Consider the following 22,359-nt stretch of genomic DNA (forward strand, 5'->3'; position numbering starts at 1 on the left):
ACAACAAACAGGTGTACTTAATTGTCTAAAACCAGTGTTCAATATTAGTAGAGTTAATCTCTAACTCCACTTTTTAAAAATAATATCATAAAACATCAACAATATTTATTAATATATACACAGGCTTTCAATATTTTTATATATATAAAACGTTTTTTTACAAAAACAATTGATGTTTTGTTTGTTATAAGAAGGCATCACCGCAATTCATGTTCCAAGGAATAGATTTCAACTAATAGAAAACAACCAATATAAATACCAAAAAGGTCAGTGGCACAGCAGACTAATGCAGGAGTCACGTATGCCACTAGACCTGTGTTCGATTCCCATCCAAACCCAAATCGTATCACCAATATATATTTTTTATTATTATTTATTTATTATTAGTATTATTATTGTTATTTGTTTTTCTCTCCTCTCCTCTATCTCCTTCTTTATTCGGCTTTTTATTAATCAAATTATATATTCTCTCTCTAGCGATCTTATATATTATTTTCAAAAATACCTATGTGTTGTTAATATATAATCAGATCAGTTGTCTCTAATCATATTTCTCTAAAGAGCGTAATCATATAAACTTATAGATGAGAAGGAGAGAGGAGAAAAACAAAAGCAAAATTTCAATCATCACAAAAGGGTACATATAGTCATAAGAATGGGGAAGGGAATTGGAAGAGGGGAGGGGTAAAGGGAAGTTCCATTTATCAAAACTTAACTTATTAATATCTTCAAGCTGATTTGATCATGCTTTTTAGAACCAGCCCTCCGATTTACCAATTTTTTATATATATTTCACCAATAATTATAGTTCTGTTTTCTTCACAAGTACCTATATACACATATACTAGTAATCGATTTGTAGCTATAGATAAATCCAAATAACAAAAAATGAGAAATTATATATATATATAGAGAGAGAGCAAGTATTTTTCTGAAGTCAGTGTAACTAATATAACTCCCTAAGGTAGTTATAAGCACACTAAGAGATAGGCAGACAAACCATAAATCACGTTCTCCAGTAGATTATCTTATGCTAAGAGGACATTAAAGATTATTTAGTTCAACTGACTCATTTAATCCTGCGGGGAACAAAGACCCTAGAGAAAAGATCCAATAAGCCTCTCTTTTACATAGGAGGTTAAAGCGATCTCCACCTCTGGTTGTGTTCCCAATATGTTCGATTCCTTGTACCTGTAATACATTAATATTCCCCATATGTTTAGTCTGTACATGGCGGGATAGGCTATGTATACATAGCCCTTTCAGGACATTCCGCCTATGTTCCAGGAATCTTGTATTTAAGGAACGAGTTGTTCTTCCTACATATTGTGCTCCACATTGGCATGTTATCAGATATTCAACATATGTGGAGTTACAATTAATGTGATGGTTAATATTAAAGATGGTTCCTAGTGCAGTAGAATTAAATGTGGTACTTTTATTTACAGATTATGGGTACCGCCATGGGCACTCGGTTCGCCCCAAGTTTTGCCAATCTATATATGGGCCGCTTCGAAGAAAAATATATTTGGGGTGGCCCATTTGGGGCGAACCTAGTGCTCTACGGGCGGTACATAGATGATTTATTTTTTATTTGGGATGGGGATCACTTCTCAGCTTCACAGTTCGTCACTTATCTTAATCATAACACTTTTGGGTTAAAATTTACTAGCACTATTAACGGTAGTCACATCACCTTCCTGGATATTGCCCTAGAAGTAGATAAAGATAGAATTGTCACCTCTACATATAAGAAAGAAGTGGACTCTAATAAATATTTGAATTATTCTAGTTGTCATTATAGGCCATGGTTGGATAACATACCAAAAAGTCAATACTTTAGACTAAGGAGAAACTGTTCAAAATATGAGAAATTCGAATCACAAGCTAAAGATCTTACTAATGCTCTATTAGAACAAGGATATCCTGTAAATCTACTTAGCTCTGCACTCAAAGAAGCGAGCTCTAAAGAGAGAGAAACATTGTTACTGGGAAAAACAAGTATAGATACACAAGAATCTATGATGGAAGGACTTGATCATGAATTGATCTTTGTGTCCAAGTATAATTCTTGTTCGAAAGCTATTAGGAGAATTATTAAGAAGAACTATGGACTCTTAAAAACAGATAGAGTCCTATCCACATGCTTGAAGGAAGAACCTAGAATAGTCTATAGAAAAAATCGAAGTCTGCAGAGTCTCTTAGCCCCTAGTCATTTTAAAATTGAGAAGAAATTGGATAATACTGCTATAACTTGGTTAGGCAAGATATCAAATATTAAGGGATGTTATAAATGTGGCAGGATAGGTTGCATACCTGTAATTTTATAATTAATAAAAGTACCACATTTAATTCTACTGCGCTAGGAACCATCTTTAATATTAACCATCACATTAATTGTAACTCCACATATGTTGTATATCTGATAACATGCTAATGTGGAGCACAATATGTAGGAAGAACAACTCGTTCCTTAAATACAAGATTCCTGGAACATAGGCGGAATGTCCTGAAAGGGCTATGTATACATAGCCTATCCCGCCATGTACAGACTAAACATAAGGGGAATATTAATGTATTACAGGTACAAGGAATCGAACATATTGGGAACACAACCAGAGGTGGAGATCGCTTTAACCTCCTATGTAAAAGAGAGGCTTATTGGATCTTCTCTCTAGGGTCTTTGTTCCCCGCAGGATTAAATGAGTCAGTTGAACTAAATAATCTTTAATGTCCTCTTAGCATAAGATAATCTACTGGAGAACGTGATTTATGGTTTGTCTGCCTATCTCTTAGTGTGCTTATAACTACCCTAGGGAGTTATATTAGTTACACTGACTTCAGAAAAATACTTGCTCTCTCTCTCTATATATATATATAATTTCTCATTTTTTGTTATTTGGATTTATCTATAGCTACAAATCGATTACTAGTATATGTGTATATAGGTACTTGTGAAGAAAACAGAACTATAATTATTGGTGAAATATATATAAAAAATTGGTAAATCGGAGGGCTGGTTCTAAAAAGCATGATCAAATCAGCTTGAAGATATTAATAGGTTACGTTTTGATAAATGGAACTTCCCTTTACCCCTCCCCTCTTCCAATTCCCTTCCCCATTCTTATGACTATATGTACCCTTTTGTGATGATTGAAATTTTGCTTTTGTTTTTCTCCTCTCTCCTTCTCATCTATAAGTTTATATGATTACGCTCTTTAGAGAAATATGATTAGAGACAACTGATCTGATTATATATTAACAACACATAGGTATTTTTGAAAATAATATATAAGATCGCTAGAGAGAGAATATATAATTTGATTAATAAAAAGCTGAATAAAGAAGGAGATAGAGGAGAGGAGAGAAAAACAAATAACAATAATAATACTAATAATAAATAAATAATAATAAAAAATATATATTGGTGATACGATTTGGGTTTGGATGGGAATCGAACACAGGTCTAGTGGCATACGTGACTCCTGCATTAGTCTGCTGTGCCACTGACCTTTTTGGTATTTATATTGGTTGTTTTCTATTAGTTGAAATCTATTCCTTGGAACATGAATTGCGGTGATGCCTTCTTATAACAAACAAAACATCAATTGTTTTTGTAAAAAAACGTTTTATATATATAAAAATATTGAAAGCCTGTGTATATATTAATAAATATTGTTGATGTTTTATGATATTATTTTTAAAAAGTGGAGTTAGAGATTAACTCTACTAATATTGAACACTTGTTTTAGACTATTAAGTACACCTGTTTGTTGTTAAATGGCCTCTGTGGATTGGCCAACTGCACAATAAATATCGGATCAGCTTGACACCTAATTATACCTTCTGAGGAAACCGCTATACGTTGACAGCGGAGAAACGCGTAAAGGCTACCCCCGTGAGGGCCACAACACTGCCGGGCTCTGTCTCCACTGTTCCACTGCCAGTCTACAGCCGCGCTCCTTTCCACGTGTACCCTGAGAAACATCTCATCAAGCTCGCCCCTAATTGTGGAGTACAGAGCACGGGCTGACAGGGACACTGTGAGCGGCGCTGCTGACAGCCACTCTTTCCTCTCTTCATACGGCATTTGGATCCAGAGAGGTGTATGCTCCTTCTCCCTCCGCTGCACCAGATAATGGGAAGTTTATTGCTATTGAACTCCAGCAGCGGTGAGCATCAGATTTACTTCTAAAAAACCATCATTCTGTGGAACTCTATTCAAACATAGTAGAAAAAGCTACCAACATTTGAGACAGTGATTGATTTACAGACAATTACCGGATCAGTTACAGGTTGTGGAACCCTCTGGGGGTGTGTCAAGCACCAATAATTTATTTGACTTTTTAGAATAACCTTTTAGAATAACTTTGTTTTTAATTTTGTCTAATATATGTTGTGCATGTATTAAAGTATTTACTATATTTTTAATTGCAATTGCGCTCTCATTTATTTCCAAATATTGTATGATATTGATGTCTGTGATAGCAATCATGGAAAGCAAGGCCAGTCATGCCAGCTGTCGCCATAATAACCAGGACTTTCAACCAATCACAGTGCAGATTGCTTCCAGTTTATCATTATCATGGCAGCTTTGAATGAACTAGAGGAAGCAGTCCTGAAACTCCCAGAAATTGCTCCTGGATACTTTTCTGAGATCCCAGTTCCATAATGTACTGGACAGATAAGTCTAGGTATATTATCTTATGATTTATGTACTGAATAAGTTTATGTATTAATTAGTTTGTTTTTATTTTCTAATGGATCATGTACTGTGACAAGGAATTTTGGGGTTGAACTTCATTGACTGATTAATTTTTTCCAGCTTAAATAACTGCTTTATTATTTCTGTTTCCTAGATGATGATTTTGTTGGAAGTAGATTATTCGAAAGTACAAACAAAGATAATATAGTGCCAGCATTGTCACCAGTGCCACAAAAAGTGGAAAAAGTGAGGACATATTTCCCTGAAACCTGGATTTGGGAACTAATCGCTGTAGGGTAAGTGACTGATCACTGTAGGGTAAAGCACTGATCACTGTAGGATAAAGTCACTGATCACTGTACGGTAAGTGACTGATCGCTGTAGGATAAGTCATTGATCACTGTAAGGTAAGTGACTGATCGCTGTAGGGTAAGTGACTGATTGCTATTGGGCAAGTCACTAATTGCATTAAGGTAAGTGACTGATCACTGTAGAGTAAGTGACTAATCGCTGTAGAGCAAGTGACTGATTGCTAAAGGGCAAGTGACTAATCGCTGAAGGGTAAATGACTGATTGCTGAAGGGCAAGTGACTGATTGCTGTAGGGTAAGTGACTGATCGCTGTAGGGTAAGTGACTGATCACTGTAGGGTAAGTGACTGATCACTGTAGGGTAAGTGACTGATCGCTGTAGGGTAAGTGACTGATCACTTTACTGTAAGTGACTGATGACTGTAGGGTAAGTCACGAATCATTGTAGGACAAGCCACTGTAAGGCAAGTAAAACTGATAACTGTAGGGTTAGTCACTAATCACTGTAGGGTTAGTCACTGATTGCTGTAGGGTTAGTCACTGATTGCTGTAGGGTTAGTCACTGATCACTGTACGGTAAGTGACTGATTGCTGTAGGGTAAGTAAAATACCATTCTGTTAACCTCCACTCTGCAACTCTGGAAATCGGTAATAAAAACTCATAGTATCCACTACACACATTCCTTGTTCCATCATTTGGTACGAAATTTTTAGTTTCAAGAAATCACCGTCTCTTTACACTTTATGAGCTGGTCCTCCCTGGGTATTACCACTCTTAGGGGGTCATTCTGACCCGATCGCAGCGTACTTTCGCTCGCACAGCTGCGACCGGGTCACTACTGCGCATGCGTGGGGGCCATAATGCGCACTCACGCCGTTGCCTGGCAACGGACGTCGCCGGGCAACACTGAAGGGAACGAGGAAAGCGATCGCAGCACCGATCGCTTGAAGATTGACAGGCGGTGGGCGTTCCTGGGCGACAACACAGCGTTCGGAACCGTTTTTTGGGAGTGGAAAGAAAAATGCAGGCATGTTTGAAGAAACGCAGGCGTGTCCAGGGCGGGTGTTTGACGTCAGAGCCAGGACCAAACAGGCTGAAAACGTTGCAGCTAGTAAGTATGTCTAGACCTACTTAGAAACTGCACAATTTTTTCCCAATAGCAGGGCAGCACAAGCGAATGCAGCCTTGCTATGGGAAAAAACCCACCCGCATAGGCAGAGTATAGTTGATCGCATGGGCTGCAAAAAGCAGCTACAGTACGTGCGATCAACTCTGAATGAGACCCTTAGACATATATTGCGCCCCTCTAGGAAACCACTTACTTTTACTGAGGCTGTGGAAAAGTATAGTCTTTGGACTCAAAATTATTTAAAATCCGTTCTTTCACGGTTGAAGCCACAAGATTTTGTTAACCCTTTTGATGCACTTATTCAATCTGGGTGACACTCTATATCTACTATATATGCTCAGATAAGAATTGAACTTGATACAGAAGTTGAGCTCACAGGGATTTGCAAATGGACCATTTAACTGTCATCTCGTTCACCTACACCTTCCAACTGAATTTAAAACTTATCCCGACCAGTAATTATCAAGAAATAACATAATTGTTACATAGAGCATCCCTGTCCCCTAAAAACTGGCATTTGATTGGACTTTCTGGGGATGTCAGTTGGCCCAAGTGCATAGCTGTGGATTTAGATCTCATACTAAGATTTTGGGGCAGTCAATATATTCTACAAATTTGGAAAGAATTGATCCGTTATGATAATACTACCTTAGGTATATTTTTTCGTGGCAAAGGACCTTGGGCAATATTTGGCTGCTTAGCTGATCAACCTAATATCCCAGGTGTAGATAAAAGGTTATTACTACTTTTGGCTGCAATGGGCTAGAAGGTTATCCTTAGACTACTTTTTTTATTTACCATGGATTCACTGGAAATGATTCTGGATATGTTATTTCACTGCCGGGGTAAATATATCTACTAAATTAGTAGTCCAATGATACTTCTAACTAGGGATGAGCGGTTCATAGTCTATTGAATCTGAACCGCTCTCAATACCGGATTCCGAGCGCAGCTCGGTTGATCCCGCCAGACTCTGATCCCAGAACGAGGCCGAACGTCATCGTCCCAGTGTCGGATTCTCGCGATACTTGGATTCTATAAAAGGTGCCGCGGCCGGGATTTGGTGCCATTTCCCTGGAGAACGCATGCTGATGTATGCTGTAAAAAATAAAATAAAAAAAGGGGAACACTGTGTCACTAATAAATAAATATACATGTGAAACCCGGGCAGTGCTAGGTACGTCAGTGATTAAAGCATTGAACGCCAGGCCATCTCATCACAAACAGTAAGCAGTTTATTTAAAGTTCAGACAGAGTCATCACAGTAATAACATTTAATTCATTGTTCTTCTCCCTCCAGCATGAACTTTGTTTCGATTATATCAGATTACAGCAGTTCAGCATTTCCTTCCCTTCGCTGTAATGGCAATAACAGCATAAACAATGATCGGACAGCATTACATTACATAACCACACAGTCTCTGGGAATCAGTAGTACGGCGGCTGCAAATTGAGATTCTTTTCAGTGTGTTCTCCCTCTATTCGCTGGGGGCTCTCTGCAGTCTATCTAAACGGGATCTCTCATGGACTCGTCATACGTGGTTTCCTACCACTCACCCAGATAGTCCTCCCCGAAGACTCACACCTCCAGTCCTGCTTCTAGGGTACCCCTGAAGGTGGGAATCCCCGTTGTTTCTTCCACTGATTGCTCGCGCTGTTGGTGCTCTCATGCTGCAAATCTGGATATCCCTTGCTCTTCCTAGCAAACCTACATGATGCTCCATAATGCCATGGTCTGTGGAGTACCATGCCTGTTCCACAGCCCTAGCATGAGCTCTCATCCCTGGACACTTAGCCTGTGTCTTCCATTCCCAGTTCTCAGCTCACACTAAACTCCAGCCTGTCCTCTGTTCCTTGTCCTAAAACCCCCCTCACTGTGGCAGGGTCTGCCAGAACTGGTTTAACTGGATTGGATCATAAACTCCCCCACTCACTGTTTAGAATCAAATGGCTTTTGGAACTATCCAGTATCTCTTGTCTCCTAACATTCCAGTATGCTGAATATAGGGGATATACTGCTTCAACTGCTGTGTCCAGAGTATCGCAAGGGGTTGTGGAGGCACTTTTAATAATAGAGTGTATAACTGTATGGGGTACACTGGATGCTTCTGGATGCTGTGTTGACTCTGCTATGTTATATATATTATATTGACCAAAGGCGTAACTAGACCTTTGAGGGTCCAATGGCAAGATTTTCAAAGGGCCCCCATGTGCTCAGAGACCGACGAGTAGCACACAGGAGTAGTGATGAGCGGGTTCGGTTTCTCGGAAACCGAACCCCCCCGAACTTTACCCTTTTTACACGGGTCCGAGCCATACTCGGATTCTCCCGTATGGCTCGGTTAACCCGAGCGTGCCCGAACGTCATCATCCCGCTATCGGATTCTTGCGAGATTCGGATTCTATATAAGCAGCCGCGCGCCGCCGCCATTTTCACTCGTGCATTGGAGATGATAGGGAGAGGACGTGGCTGGCGTCCTCTCCGTTTATTGTAGAAGACAGTTGATTCTTGTTTGTTTTTTATTGCTTAATTGTGGGGAGGATTGGGGAGCAGCTGTTAGGAGTACAGTGCAGAGTTTTGCTGATAAGTGACCACCAGTTTTATCCGTTCTCTGCCTGAAAAAAATGCTCCATACCATATCAGTGCTCAGTGTGCAGCATGATATATCTGTGCTGAGTGCTCACACTGCTTAATTGTGGGGACTGGGGAACAGCTATAGCAGGAGTACAGTGCAGAGTTTTGCTGACAGTGACCACCAGTATACGTTGTCTGCCTGAAAAACACTCCATATCTGTGCTCACAGTGTGCTGCTTTATTGTGGGGACTGGGGACCACCAGTATAATTAATATTATATAGGAGGAGTACAGTGCAGAGTGCACTGCTGTACCTACCTCTGTGTCATCACTCGTCATCCATTAAGTATACTATCCATCTACATTGTATACCTGTGGTGCATTTTAGTTTAGCAGTTTGCTGACAGTGTCCACCAGTATACTATATATTGCAGTACGGTAGGCCACTGCTGTACCTACCTCTGTGTCGTCACTCGTCATCCATTAAGTATACTACCCATCTACTTTGTGTACCTGTGGTGCATTTTAGACTAGTTTAGCAGTTTGCTGACAGTGTCCACCAGTATACTATATATAGCAGTACGGTAGGCCACTGCTGTACCTACCTCTGTGTCGTCACTCGTCATCCATTAAGTATACTATCCATCTACATTGTATACCTGTGGTGCATTTTAGACTAGTTTAGCAGTTTGCTGACAGTGTCCACCAGTATACTATATATAGCAGTACGGTAGGCCACTGCTGTACCTACCTCTGTGTCGTCACTCATCATCCATTAAGTATACTATCCATCTACATTGTATATCTGTGGTGCATTTTAGACTAGTTTAGCAGTTTGCTGACAGTGTCCACCGGTATACTATATATAGCAGTACGGTAGGCCACTGCTGTACCTACCTCTGTGTCGTCACTCGTCATCCATTAAGTATACTATCCATCTACATTGTATACCTGTGGTGCATTTTAGACTAGTTTAGCAGTTGGCTGACAGTGTCCACCGGTATACTATATATAGCAGTATGGTAGGCCACTGCTGTACCTACCTCTGTGTCGTCACTCGTCATCCATTAAGTATACTATCCATCTACATTGTATACCTGTGGTGCATTTTAGACTAGTTTAGCAGTTTGCTGACAGTGTCCACCGGTATACTATATATAGCAGTACGGTAGGCCACTGCTGTACCTACCTCTGTGTCGTCACTCGTCATCCATTAAGTATACTATCCATCTACATTGTATACCTGTGGTGCATTTTAGACTAGTTTAGCAGTTTGCTGACAGTGTCCACCGGTATACTATATATAGCAGTACGGTAGGCCACTGCTGTACCTACCTCTGTGTCGTCACTCGTCATCCATTAAGTATACTATCCATCTACATTGTATACCTGTGGTGCATTTTAGACTAGTTTAGCAGTTTGCTGACAGTGTCCACCGGTATACTATATATAGCAGTACGGTAGGCCACTGCTGTACCTACCTCTGTGTCGTCACTAGGGAAGCCAATCCCGGGCCATTTTTTCAATCCCGGGGATCGGGATTGAAAAATGGCCAATCCCGGGATTCCCGGGATACCCGGGATTGGCTTTTAGATAGGTGGCCGCCCCCTCGCCCCACCCTGCCCCGCCCGCCCCGCACATATAACATACCATATACCAAGGGCGGGAGGGAGGGGATCGTCTGTTCATCGCTGCTGACGGCTTCTGATAGCGCAGCGTGACCTTTCACGCTGCGCTTGGGACCCGGAAGGAGGAAGCCGGGCAGCGTCTGAGCATCCTGTGGACGCTCAACGCTGATCCCTCAATCCCCGGGATTGGAGCTTCCAATCCCGGGATTGAATCCCGGCCATTTTTGGCCCTAAATCCCGGGATCCCGCCGATCCCGATCCCGGGATTGGCCACCCTAGTCGTCACTCATCATCCATTAAGTATACTATCCATCTACATTGTATACCTGTGGTGCATTTTAGACTAGTTTAGCAGTTTGCTGACAGTGTCCACCGGTATACTATATATAGCAGTACGGTAGGCCACTGCTGTACCTACCTCTGTGTCGTCACTCATCATCCAATAAGTATACTATCCATCTACATTGTATACCTGTGGTGCATTTTAGACTAGTTTAGCAGTTTGCTGACAGTGTCCACCGGTATACTATATATAGCAGTACGGTAGGCCACTGCTGTACCTACCTCTGTGTCTTCACTCGTCATCCATTAAGTATACTATCCATCTACACTGTATACCTGTGGTGCATTTTAGTTGTGCGCAGTATATATAGTAGTAGGCCATTGCTATTGATACTGGCATATAATTCCACACATTAAAATATGGAGAACAAAAATGTGGAGGTTAAAAAAATAGGGAAAGATCAAGATCCACTTCCACCTCGTGCTGAAGCTGCTGCCACTAGTCATGGCCGAGACGATGAAATGCCATCAACGTCGTCTGCCAAGGCCGATGCCCAATGTCATAGTAGAGAGCATGTAAAATCCAAAACACAAAAGTTCAGTAAAATGACCCAAAAATCAAAATTAAAAGCGTCTGAGGAGAAACGTAAACTTGCCAATATGCCATTTACGACACGGAGTGGCAAGGAACGGCAGAGGCCCTGGCCTATGTTCATGGCTAGTGGTTCAGCTTCAAATAAGGATGGAAGCACTCATCCTCTCGCTAGAAAAATGAAAAGACGTAAGCTGGCAAAAGCACAGCAAAGAACTGTGCGTTCGTCGAAATCACAAATCCCCAAGGAGAGTCCAATTGTGTCGGTTGCGATGCCTGACCTTCCCAACACAGGACGGGAAAAGCTTGCGCCTTCCACCATTTGCACGCCCCCTGCAAGTGCTGGAAGGAGCACCCGCAGTCCAGTTCCTGATAGTCAAACTGAAGATGTCAGTGTTGAAGTACACCAGGATGAGGATATGGGTGTTGCTGGCGCTGGGGAGGAAATTGACAAGGAGGATTCTGATGGTGAGGTGGTTTGTTTAAGTCAGGCACCCGGGGAGACACCTGTTGTCCGTGGGACGAATATGGCCATTGACATGCCTGGTCAAAATACAAAAAAAATCAGCTCTTCGGTGTGGAATTATTTCAACACAAATGCGGACAACAGGTGTCAAGCCGTGTGTTGCCTTTGTCAAGCTGTAATAAGTAGGGGTAAGGACGTTAACCACCTCGGAACATCCTCCCTTATACGGCACCTGCAGCGCATTCATCATAAGTCAGTGACAAGTTCAAAAACTTTGGGTGACAGCGGAAGCAATCCACTGACCACTAAATCCCTTCCTCTTGTAACCAAGCTCCTGCAAACCACACCACCAACTCCCTCAGTGTCAATTTCCTCCTTACCCAGGAAAGCCAATAATCCTGCAGGCCATGTCACTGACAAGTCTGACGAGTTCTCTCCTGCCTGGGATTCCTCCGATGCATCCTTGAGTGTAACGCCTACTGCTGCTGGCGCTGCTGTTGTTGCTGCTTGGAGTCGATCGTCATCCCAGAGGGGAAGTCGGAAGATCACTTGTACTACTTCCAGTAAGCAATTGACTGTACAACAGTCCTTTGCGAGGAAGATGAAATATCACAGCAGTCATCCTGCTGCAAAGCGGATAACTGAGGCCTTGGCAGCCTGGGCGGTGAGAAACGTGGGTCCGGTATCCATCGTTAATTCAGAGCCAACTATAGACTTGATTGAGGTACTGTGTCCCCGGTACCAAATACCATCTAGGTTCCATTTCTCTAGGCAGGCGATACCGAAAATGTACACAGATGTCAGAAAAAGAGTCACCAGTGTCCTAAAAAATACAGTTGTACCCAATGTCCACTTAACCACGGACATGTGGACAAGTGGAGCAGGGCAGACTCAGGACTATATGACTGTGACAGCCCACTGGGTAGATGTATTGCCTCCCGCTGCAAGAACAGCAGCGGCGGCACCAGTAGCAGCATCTCGCAAACGCCAACTCGTTCCTAGGCAGGCTACGCTTTGTATCACCGCTTTCCAGAATAGGCACACTGCTGAAAACCTCTTACGGCAACTGAGGAAGATCATCGCAGAATGGCTTACCCCAATTGGACTCTCCTGGGGATTTGTGACATCGGACAACGCCAGCAATATTGTGCGTGCATTACATCTGGACAAATTCCAGCACGTCCCATATTTTGCACATACCTTGAATTTGGTGGTGCAGAATTATTTAAAAAACGACAGGGGCGTGCAAGAGATGCTGTCGGTGGCCCGAAGAATTGCGGCCCACTTTCGGCGTTCAGGCACCGCGTACAGAAGACTGGAGCACCACCAAACATACCTGAACCTGCCCTGCCATCATCTGAAGCAAGAGGTGGTAACGAGGTGGAATTCAACCCTCTATATGCTTCAGAGGATGGAGGAGCAGCAAAAGGCCATTCAAGCCTATACATCTGCCCACGATATAGGCAAAGGAGGGGGAATGCACCTGACTCAAGCGCAGTGGAGAATGATTTCAACGTTGTGCAAGGTTCTGCAACCCTTTGAACTTGCCACACGTGAAGTCAGTTCAGACACTGCCAGCCTGAGTCAGGTCCTTCCCCTCATCAGGCTTTTGCAGAAGAAGCTGGAGACATTGAAGGAGGAGCTAAAACAGAGCGATTCCGCTAGGCATGTGGGACTTGTGGATGGAGCCCTTAATTCGCTTAACCAGGATTCACGGGTGGTCAATCTGTTGAAATCAGAGCACTACATTTTGGCCACCGTACTCGATCCTAGATTTAAAACCTACGTTGTATCTCTCTTTCCGGCAGACACAAGTCTGCAGAGGTTCAAAGACCTGCTGGTGAGAAAATTGTCAAGTCAAGCGGAACGTGACCCGTCAACAGCTCCTCCTTCACATTCTCCCGCAACTGGGGGTGCGAGGATAAGGCTAAGAATTCCGAGCCCACCCGCTGGCGGTGATGCAGGGCAGTCTGGAGCGAGTGCTGACATCTGGTCCGGACTGAAGGACCTGCCAACGATTACTGACATGTCGTCTACTGTCACTGCATATGATTCTCTCACCATTGAAAGAATGGTGGAGGATTATATGAGTGACCGCATCCAAGTAGGCACGTCAGACAGTCCGTACGTATACTGGCAGGAAAAAGAGGCAATTTGGAGGCCCTTGCACAAACTGGCTTTATTCTACCTAAGTTGCCCTCCCTCCAGTGTGTACTCCGAAAGAGTGTTTAGTGCAGCCGCTCACCTTGTCAGCAATCGGCGTACGAGGTTACTTCCAGAAAATGTGAAGATGATGTTCATTAAAATGAATTATAATCAATTCCTCCGTGCAGACATTCACCAGCAGCAATTGCCTCCAGAAAGTACACGGGGACCTGAGATGGTGGATTCCAGTGGGGACGAATTAATAATCTGTGAGGAGGGGGATGTACACAGTGAAAGGGGTGAGGAATCGGAGGATGAGGAGGAGGTGGACATCTTGCCTCTGTAGAGCCAGTTTGTGCAAGGAGAGATTGATTGCTTCTTTTTTGGTGGGGGCCCAAACCAACCAGTCATTTCAGTCACAGTCGTGTGGCAGACCCTGTCACTGAAATGATGGGTTCGTTAAAGTGTGCATGTCCTGTTTATACAACATAAGGGTGGGTGGGAGGACCCAAGGACAATTCCATCTTACACCTCTTTTCTCTTTCATTTTTCTTTGCATCATGTGCTGTTTGGGGAGTATTTTTTTGAAGTGTCACTCCTAGATGGGCCAGGTGTTTGTGTCGGCCACTTGGGTCGCTTAGCTTAGTCACACAGCGACCTTGGTGCGCCACTTTTTTTCTTTGCATCATGTGCTGTTTGGGGAGTATTTTTTTGAAGTGCAATCCTGTCTGACACTGCAGTGCCACTCCTAGATGGGCCAGGTGTTTGTGTCGGCCACTTGTGTCGCTTAGCTTAGTCACACAGCGACCTTGGTGCGCCTCTTTTTTTCTTTGCATCATGTGCTGTTTGGGGAGTATTTTTTTGAAGGGCCATCCTGCCTGACACTGCAGTGCCACTCCTAGATGGGCCAGGTGTTTGTGTAGGCAACTTGGGTCGCTTAGCTTAGTCACACAGCTACCTCATTGCGCCTCTTTTTTTCTTTGCACCATGTGCTGTTTGGGGACTATTTTTTTGAAGTGCCATCCTGTCTGACACTGCAGTGCCGCTCCTAGATGGGCCAGGTGTTTGTGTCGGCCACTTGGGTCGCTTAGCTTAGTCACACAGCTACCTCATTGCGCCTCTTTTTTACTTTGCATCATGTGCTGTTTGGGGACAATTTTTTTGAAGTGCCATCCTGCCTGACACTGCAGTGCCACTCCTAGATGGGCCAGGTGTTTGTGTCGGCCACTTGTGTCGCTTAGCTTAGCCATCCAGCGACCTCGGTGCAAATTTTAGGACTAAATATAATATTGTGAGGTGTTCAGAATAGACTGAAAATGAGTGGAAATTATGGTTATTGAGGTTAATAATACTTTGGGATCAAAATTACCCCCAAATTCTATGATTTAAGCTGTTTTTTAGGGTTTTTAAAAAAAAACACCCGAATTCGACAAAAAATTTTCGGGGAGCTTTTGCCAAAACGCGTCCGAATCCAAAACACGGCCGCGGAACCGAACCTGAAAACCAAAACCCGAAAAATTTCCGGTGCACATCACTAGGAGTTCATTTTGACATGATGGAAGTCATGCAGCAGAGAGAGGGTAGGGCCTGACAGTGGAGGGTGGTACTGGGTAGGAGCCAGACCCCCCCCCCCCCTCCCCGTGATCACATTGCTGTGCAGCTACCGACCCCTGCCCCACCCACCCCCGCACACACACATTACTAAGCAGCTAACACTCAGAGCTGCCCCAGATCCACATGAAATACATTGAAAAAAAACAGATCCACATAAAAAAAACACTGAAAAAGCCATATCCACATAAACACTGAAAATTAGCTAGATCCATGTCAAATACATTAATAGCATCCAAGAAACCAATATGCAGTACAGGGAGCTTTGCTACAGTAAAGGGGGGTACTCACTGAGCGATCACAGTTTAAAATCTAAGAAATCTGACTAGATTGCTTAAATTTTAAGCATGATCTGTCCATATGTATCCCCCACAGCTATAGCGATGCACGGTCCCACGCGTCACTATCGCCTGTGCTAGATTGGCCTCAATCTAGCAGGTCGCTCATTTCACCCTCTGGGTGAAATGAGCGGCTCCTCCCCTCTCCGCACGCTCAGCACACATCGCACTGTGCTGAGCGGGGGGAGAGATGTGTGCTGAGCAGGTTCGCTCAGCACACATCTCTCCCCACATCTACCCGTGAATACGGTCCTTAAGACAAACATTGCAGAGACATTATACGCGTGCCCCATCCCCTATACACATAATGCTATGCACCTGTCCCATCCCCTGTACGTACAACACTATACCTGCCCCCCCCCCCGTGCATACCACACTATACATCTGCCCCCCACTGTGCATATTACACTATATACCTGCGCCTACCACGTGCATATTATACTGCTGTATGCTGCGCTATACTCTGCTGTAAATTGTACTGTTTGGTGTGCTGTGTTCATGCGCATCTATTAGCCCTGTGATTCCACGCAGTGATCTGCGAACTGCAAGTTAAAAATACATACATATATATATATATATATATATATATATACTCCAAATGAGTTAAAGGATGCTATAAATCACTTTCCAAGTAAAACCAGTTCCTATAAATGACCAATTATCTTATAAACAGAATTTATTAAAAACATGCTTCATGCTTTACAGATACAGAGACAAACCCTTTCAATACACAAGTCATACAGTATTGTGTCAAACTGAGTTATGAAGGGTATTTTCTCTCCTCAACCCTGACGTGTTTCGTCCTATAAGGACTTCTTCAGAGGGGTGGTCTGTGCAGCTATACTGTCAATCCAAATGACAATCATAGGAATAATCACTCAAAACCTGGTTTGTAGTATAATTTTATGAACTTCTAAAACCTCAATTCGAAAGATGTAATGATCCATTCATAATAAAAAGATTAAATATCCCACTCTGCACTTTGGGAGGAGCACACAGCATCACACAGGAGCTTATAAAATTCACCTTTCTGAATTATTTTTGAAGTTCCAGAGTGGGATATTTAATCTAAACGGAGGCTTAACGTCGCCAACCAGTCCCCTCCCGCCCAGCGATTGCCTCTGCCTGTCAATCAGGCAGAGGCGATCGCTAGGGAACAATGGCCTTCGGCCGCCCAGCATGCACCGGTGAACTGCGGCGCATGCGCAGATCTGACCCGACCGCTGTGCTGCGATAAACTGCAGCGAGCGATCAGTTCGGAATGACCCCCATAGTAATGTTCTATTGTTTGTACTATTTGGTGCACTGTACCCTAGTGCGCTTTCTTCACGTGCATGTAACCCTGTTATTTCATGTTTTGTGTTTTGCTTTTGGATCTGGATTGCTTTTGCCAAAACCACCCTTTTGGGTTTTGGTTTTGGATCTGGATGATTTTTGAAAAAAACACAAAAACTGCTAAAATCACAGAATTTGGGGTAATTTTGATCCTACTGTATTATTAACCTCAATAACATTAATTTCCACTCATTTCCAGTCTATTCTGAACACCTCACACCTCACAATATTGTTTTTAGGCCTAAAAGTTGCACAGAGGTAGCTGTATGACTAAGCTAAGCGACACAAGTGTGCGGCACAAACACCTGGCCCATCTAGGAGTGGCACTGCAGTGTCAGACAGGATGGCACTTTTAAAAACTAGGCCCCAAACAGCTCATCATGCAAAGAAGAAAAAGAGGTGCAATGAGGTAGCTGGATGACTAAGCTAAGCGACCAAAGTGGGTGGCACAAACACCTGGCCCATCTAGGAGTGGCTTTGCAGTGTCAGACAGGATGGCAGTTTTAAAAACTAGGCCCCAAACAGCACTTAATGCAAAGAAAAAAAAGAGGTGCAAGATGGAATTGTCCTGGGACCCTTTCACCCACCATTATGTTGTATATAGAGGACATGCACACTTTAATAAACCAATCATTTCAGCGACAGGTCTGCCACATGACTGTGACTGAAATTATTGGTTTGTTTGGACCCTCACAAAAATACGAAGCCATTAATACCCCCACAAAAAAGAAGCAATTCATCTCTCCTTGCACAAACTGGCTCTACAGAGGCAAGATGTCATCCTCATCCTCCGATTCCTCACCCCTTTCACTGTGTACATCCTCCGCCTCACATAGTATTAATTCTTCCGCACTGGAATCCATCATCACAGGTCCCTGTGCACATTCTGGAGGCAATTGCTGGAAAAGGTCTTCCTGGAGGAATTTATAATTAATTTTGATGAACATCATCTTCTCCACATTTTGTAGAAGTAACCTCCTATACCGATCGCTGACAAGGTTACCGCCTGCACTAAACACTCTTTCATAGTACACACTGGAGGGGGGGGGGGCAACTTAGGTAAAATAAAGGCAGTTTGCGCAAGGGCATCCAAATTGCCTCTTTTTCCAGCCAGTATACGTACGGACTGTCTGACAAGCCTACTTGGATGCTGTCACCCATATAATCCTCCACCATTCTTTCAATGGTGACAGCATCATATGCAGTGACAGTTGACATGTCAATAATAGTTGGCAGCTCCTTCAGTCCGGTCCAGATGTCAACACTTGCTCCTGATTGCCCTGCATCACCACCAGCGGGTGGGCTCGGAAATCTTATCCTTTTCCTCGCAGTCCCAGTTGCTGGAGAAAATGAAGGAGGATCTGTTGACGGGTCACGTTCTGCATGAGTTGACAATTGTCTCACCAGCAAGTCTTTGAACCTCTGCATACTTGTGTCTGCCAGAAAGAGAGATACAAATTAGGCTTTAAATCTAGGATCGAGCACAATAGCCAAAATGTAGTGCTCTGATTTCAACAGATTGACCACCCTTGAATCCTGGCAAAGCGAATGAAGGGCTCCATCCACAAGTCCAACATACTTTGCGGAATCACTCCATCTTAGCTCCTTCTTCAATTTATCCAGCTGCTTCTGCAAAAGCCTGATGAGGGGAATGACCTGACTCAAGCTGACAGTGTCTGAACTGACTTCACGTGTGGCAAGTTCAAAGGGTTGGAGAACTTTGCACAACACCGAAATAATTCTCCTCTGCGCTTGAGTCAGGTGCATTCCCCCTCCTTTGCCTATATCATAGGTGGATGTATATGCTTGAATGGCCTTTTTCTGCTCCTCCATCCTCTGAAGCATATAGAGTGTTGAATTCCACCTCGTTACCACCTCTTGCATCAGGTGATGGCAGGGCAGGTTCAGGAGTGTTTGCTGGCGCTCCAGTCTTCGGCATGCAGTGGCTAAATGCTGAAAGTGGACTGCAACTTTTCGGGACACCAACAACATCTCCTGCACGCCTGTCATTTTTCAAAAAATTCTGCACCACCAAATTAATTGTGAAAAACATGGGATGGGCTGGAATTTGCCCAGAGGTAATGCACGCACAATATTGCTGGCGTTGTCCGATACCACAAATCCCCAGGAGAGTCTAAGTGGGGTAAGCCATAGTGTGATGATGTCCCTCAGTTTTCGTAAGAGGTTGTCAGCAGTGTGCCTCTTTCGGAAACCGGTGATACACAGCGTAGCCTGCCTAGGAACGAGCTGGCGTTTGTAAGATGCTGCTACTGGTGCCGCTGCTGTTTTTCTGTGTAATCCATTGTAAAACATTCAATGGAAGGGTGCACACAGGTTTCACACAAATCGGGGTAAATCTGCAGGAGCGACTCATTCGCTATCTAAAATACGCAGTGGTAATGAGCACCTGTAGACATACCAGTAAATATAAATTAGTGTATTTTGACGCAACTAACTGTTCGAGCAACACAGTACTGTAGATCGTCGGCATTAGAGAATTTGTGTAGTGAGAATCTGTGTTGTACTTAATGAGAAGGGATCACTGCTACTGTACGATATACTCATCTACAGTATCAATGCGACTGCAGTTCTCTATGTGATTTTCATACACAGTATACTATTGCACATGTCTTGTAACCTGACCTGTCTACTGCATGAACTGTGCAGGCTCCCAGGGGGGAAGGGCGATGGGGGTAGGGGGAGGCAGTGGAAAATACTGTGCTTTTGAAATACAGTATGAGCATCCGAGTCCCCTAAGGCATAAACCAACACCAATGGGAAGAAATCGCTCTTTGCAGTACTTTTACACATGAACTTGTGAATCTTCCATGCAATGTCGTGGGCTAGCAATGAAGGCTCCCGCCTGCCACGCTGCGAGTCGCGGGTTTGATTTCCAAAGTGCCAGTCTTTTTTTTTTTCCCGTGACATTCACTTTATTATTATTATTTTTTCTGTGTAATCCATTGTAAAACATTCAATGGAAGGGTGCAAACAGATTTCACACAAATCGGGGTAAATCTGCAGGAGCGACTCATTCGCTGTCTAAAATACACAGCGGTAATGAGCACCTGTAGACATACCAGTAAATATAAATTAGTGTATTCTGATGCAACTAACTGTTCGAGCAACACAGTACTGTAGATCATCGGTGTTAGAGGATCTGTTGTACGTTACAAGCTGTTTGTGCTAATTAGTACACTAATAGAACATACTGTACAGAGATACTAAGGATGGTGATTTGGCATCCAGGAACTTAGGGAGGAGTTTTTATCTCTATCCATTATACATAGAAAGAATAAACTTGCCGCTGTATGTTACAAGCTGTTTGTGCTAATTAGTACCCTAATAGAACATACTGTACAGAGATACTAAGGACAGTGATTTGGCATCCAGGAACTTAGGGAGCGCTTTTATCTCTCTCTGTTATACTTAGAAAGATTACAATGGAGAGAGATAAAAGCTCCTCCCTAAGTTCCTGGATGCCAAATCACCGTCCTTAGTATCTCTGTACAGTATGTTCTATTAGTGTACTAATTAGCACGAATAGCTTGTAACGTACAACACAGATTCTCACAACACAGATTCTCTAACGCTGACGATCTACAGTACTGTGTTGCTTGAACAGTTAGTTGCGTCAGAATACACTAATTTATATTTACTGGTATGTCTATAGGTGCTCATTACTGCTGTGTATTTTAAATAGCGAATGAGTCGCTCCTGCAGATTTACCCCGATTTGTGTGAAACCTGTGTACACCCTTCCATTGAATGTTTTACAATGGATTACACAGAAAAAAATAATAATAAAGTCAATGTCACAGGAACACACAAAAAAAAAGATTGGCACTTTGGGAACCGAACCCAGGACTCTTTTTACCCAAGTTTTTTTTGGTCAATTTAAAAAAAAAATAATATCCAAAGCCAGTCACGGCAGTTTGACAAATCCAAATCCAAAGATGGCCAATGAATCAGAAGAACCAAATCCAGCAAAAATTGCCCGGCGCACATCCCTCCTTCCAACACACTTTATGGTAGTCTTATCAACTGTTGGCCTATCAAATCCCCATTACTCTTCATACTTCTCCTCACAACAACCTTTCTCTTTCTTTTTTTCTCTCTCTACTGAACACATTTTTCCTCACTATCCTTTCTCCTCATCTTTCTGATCTGTTCTGATCTATGATTGTTATCTGTATTTTAATTTTTGTCTTCTCTAATAATGTTTTTCTTCATTCTGTTCCCTTCGTTTATTTATTTTTATTGTGCTAATTAAGATTACGGGCATGGTGTAATGAAGTCCGAGATCGGCGGCTGTGCAGGATGCCTGTCAAACTCAATCTTTTTTAAAAGGGGCAATCATGTACAGGGCATGGTTTAGCCTTGTACATGATTGCTCATTTAAAAAATTATCTGAGTTCGGCAGGCATCCCGCATGGCCGCCGATCTCGGACTTCATTACATCCCGGCCTACTTGTCAGTGTTTTAACTCTTGGGTTGCTGTAACTTGGGATATTTATCCCTTTTCACATTTGGTTTAAATATCTATATAGTGTACTGCACCTAAGATACTCACATCATTTTGTGCATGTCTATGAATACACTATTTTATAATATTGATAAAGTTTGGCTCTACAGTACGTTAGGGATTGTTTTATTTCTCTATCCTTATTTTATACCTTCTTAGTAAGGGCCTAATTCAGACCTGATCGCTGGGCTGCTAACTTTGCTGTCCTGTGTTTAGATAGGCGCCGCCCAAGGGAAGTGTACTTTCGTCCCGTGCAAGTGTGCGATCGCATGTGTTAGCCGAGCTGCAAATATCCACTGTGTGCAGTCTGTGCGCAGCCCAGAACTTACTCCTACAGTGCGATGGGAACAAGCTGACCGGGTCCGGAGCTGACGTCACACACCCTCCCTGAAAACGCTTGGGAACACCTGCGTTTCCCCTGACACTCCCAGTAAATGGTCAGTTACCACCTACAAACGGCCTCTTTCTGTCAATCACCGTGTGAATGCCCATGCGATCGGAATTTTCGCACCATACTGTCGCTGGTCGGCGATTCATGTTGTTGTTGGCGATGTGTGTGCGCATTGTGGTGCATACACATGTGCAGTTAATCGCTGATTGCCCGCTTTGCAAAAACGCACAGCAGTGATCAGGTCTGAAACACCTCCTAAATCATCTTGATTGCACAACAACTTGTCAAATTATACATTTTCTTTCTTATTATACTGTGCAGAGTATT

At 43.1% G+C, this 22,359-nt stretch overlaps 1 protein-coding gene across 1 annotated transcript in view; it reads left to right on the plus strand.

Annotated features, from left to right (window-relative positions):
* Window positions 1–22,359, plus strand: part of LOC135056671 (alpha-2-macroglobulin-like) — a 331,440-nt gene that overhangs the window by 171,091 nt on the left and 137,990 nt on the right. Inside the window, exon 18 of the mRNA XM_063962121.1 lies at window positions 4,860–5,001. Within this exon, the coding sequence (XP_063818191.1) occupies window positions 4,860–5,001 (142 nt within the window). The remainder of the gene's footprint in view (window positions 1–4,859; window positions 5,002–22,359) is intronic.

The sequence above is a fragment of the Pseudophryne corroboree genome, chromosome 3, assembly GCF_028390025.1.
Source record: "Pseudophryne corroboree isolate aPseCor3 chromosome 3, aPseCor3.hap2, whole genome shotgun sequence".
In the NCBI taxonomy this organism is placed as follows: domain Eukaryota; kingdom Metazoa; phylum Chordata; class Amphibia; order Anura; family Myobatrachidae; genus Pseudophryne; species Pseudophryne corroboree.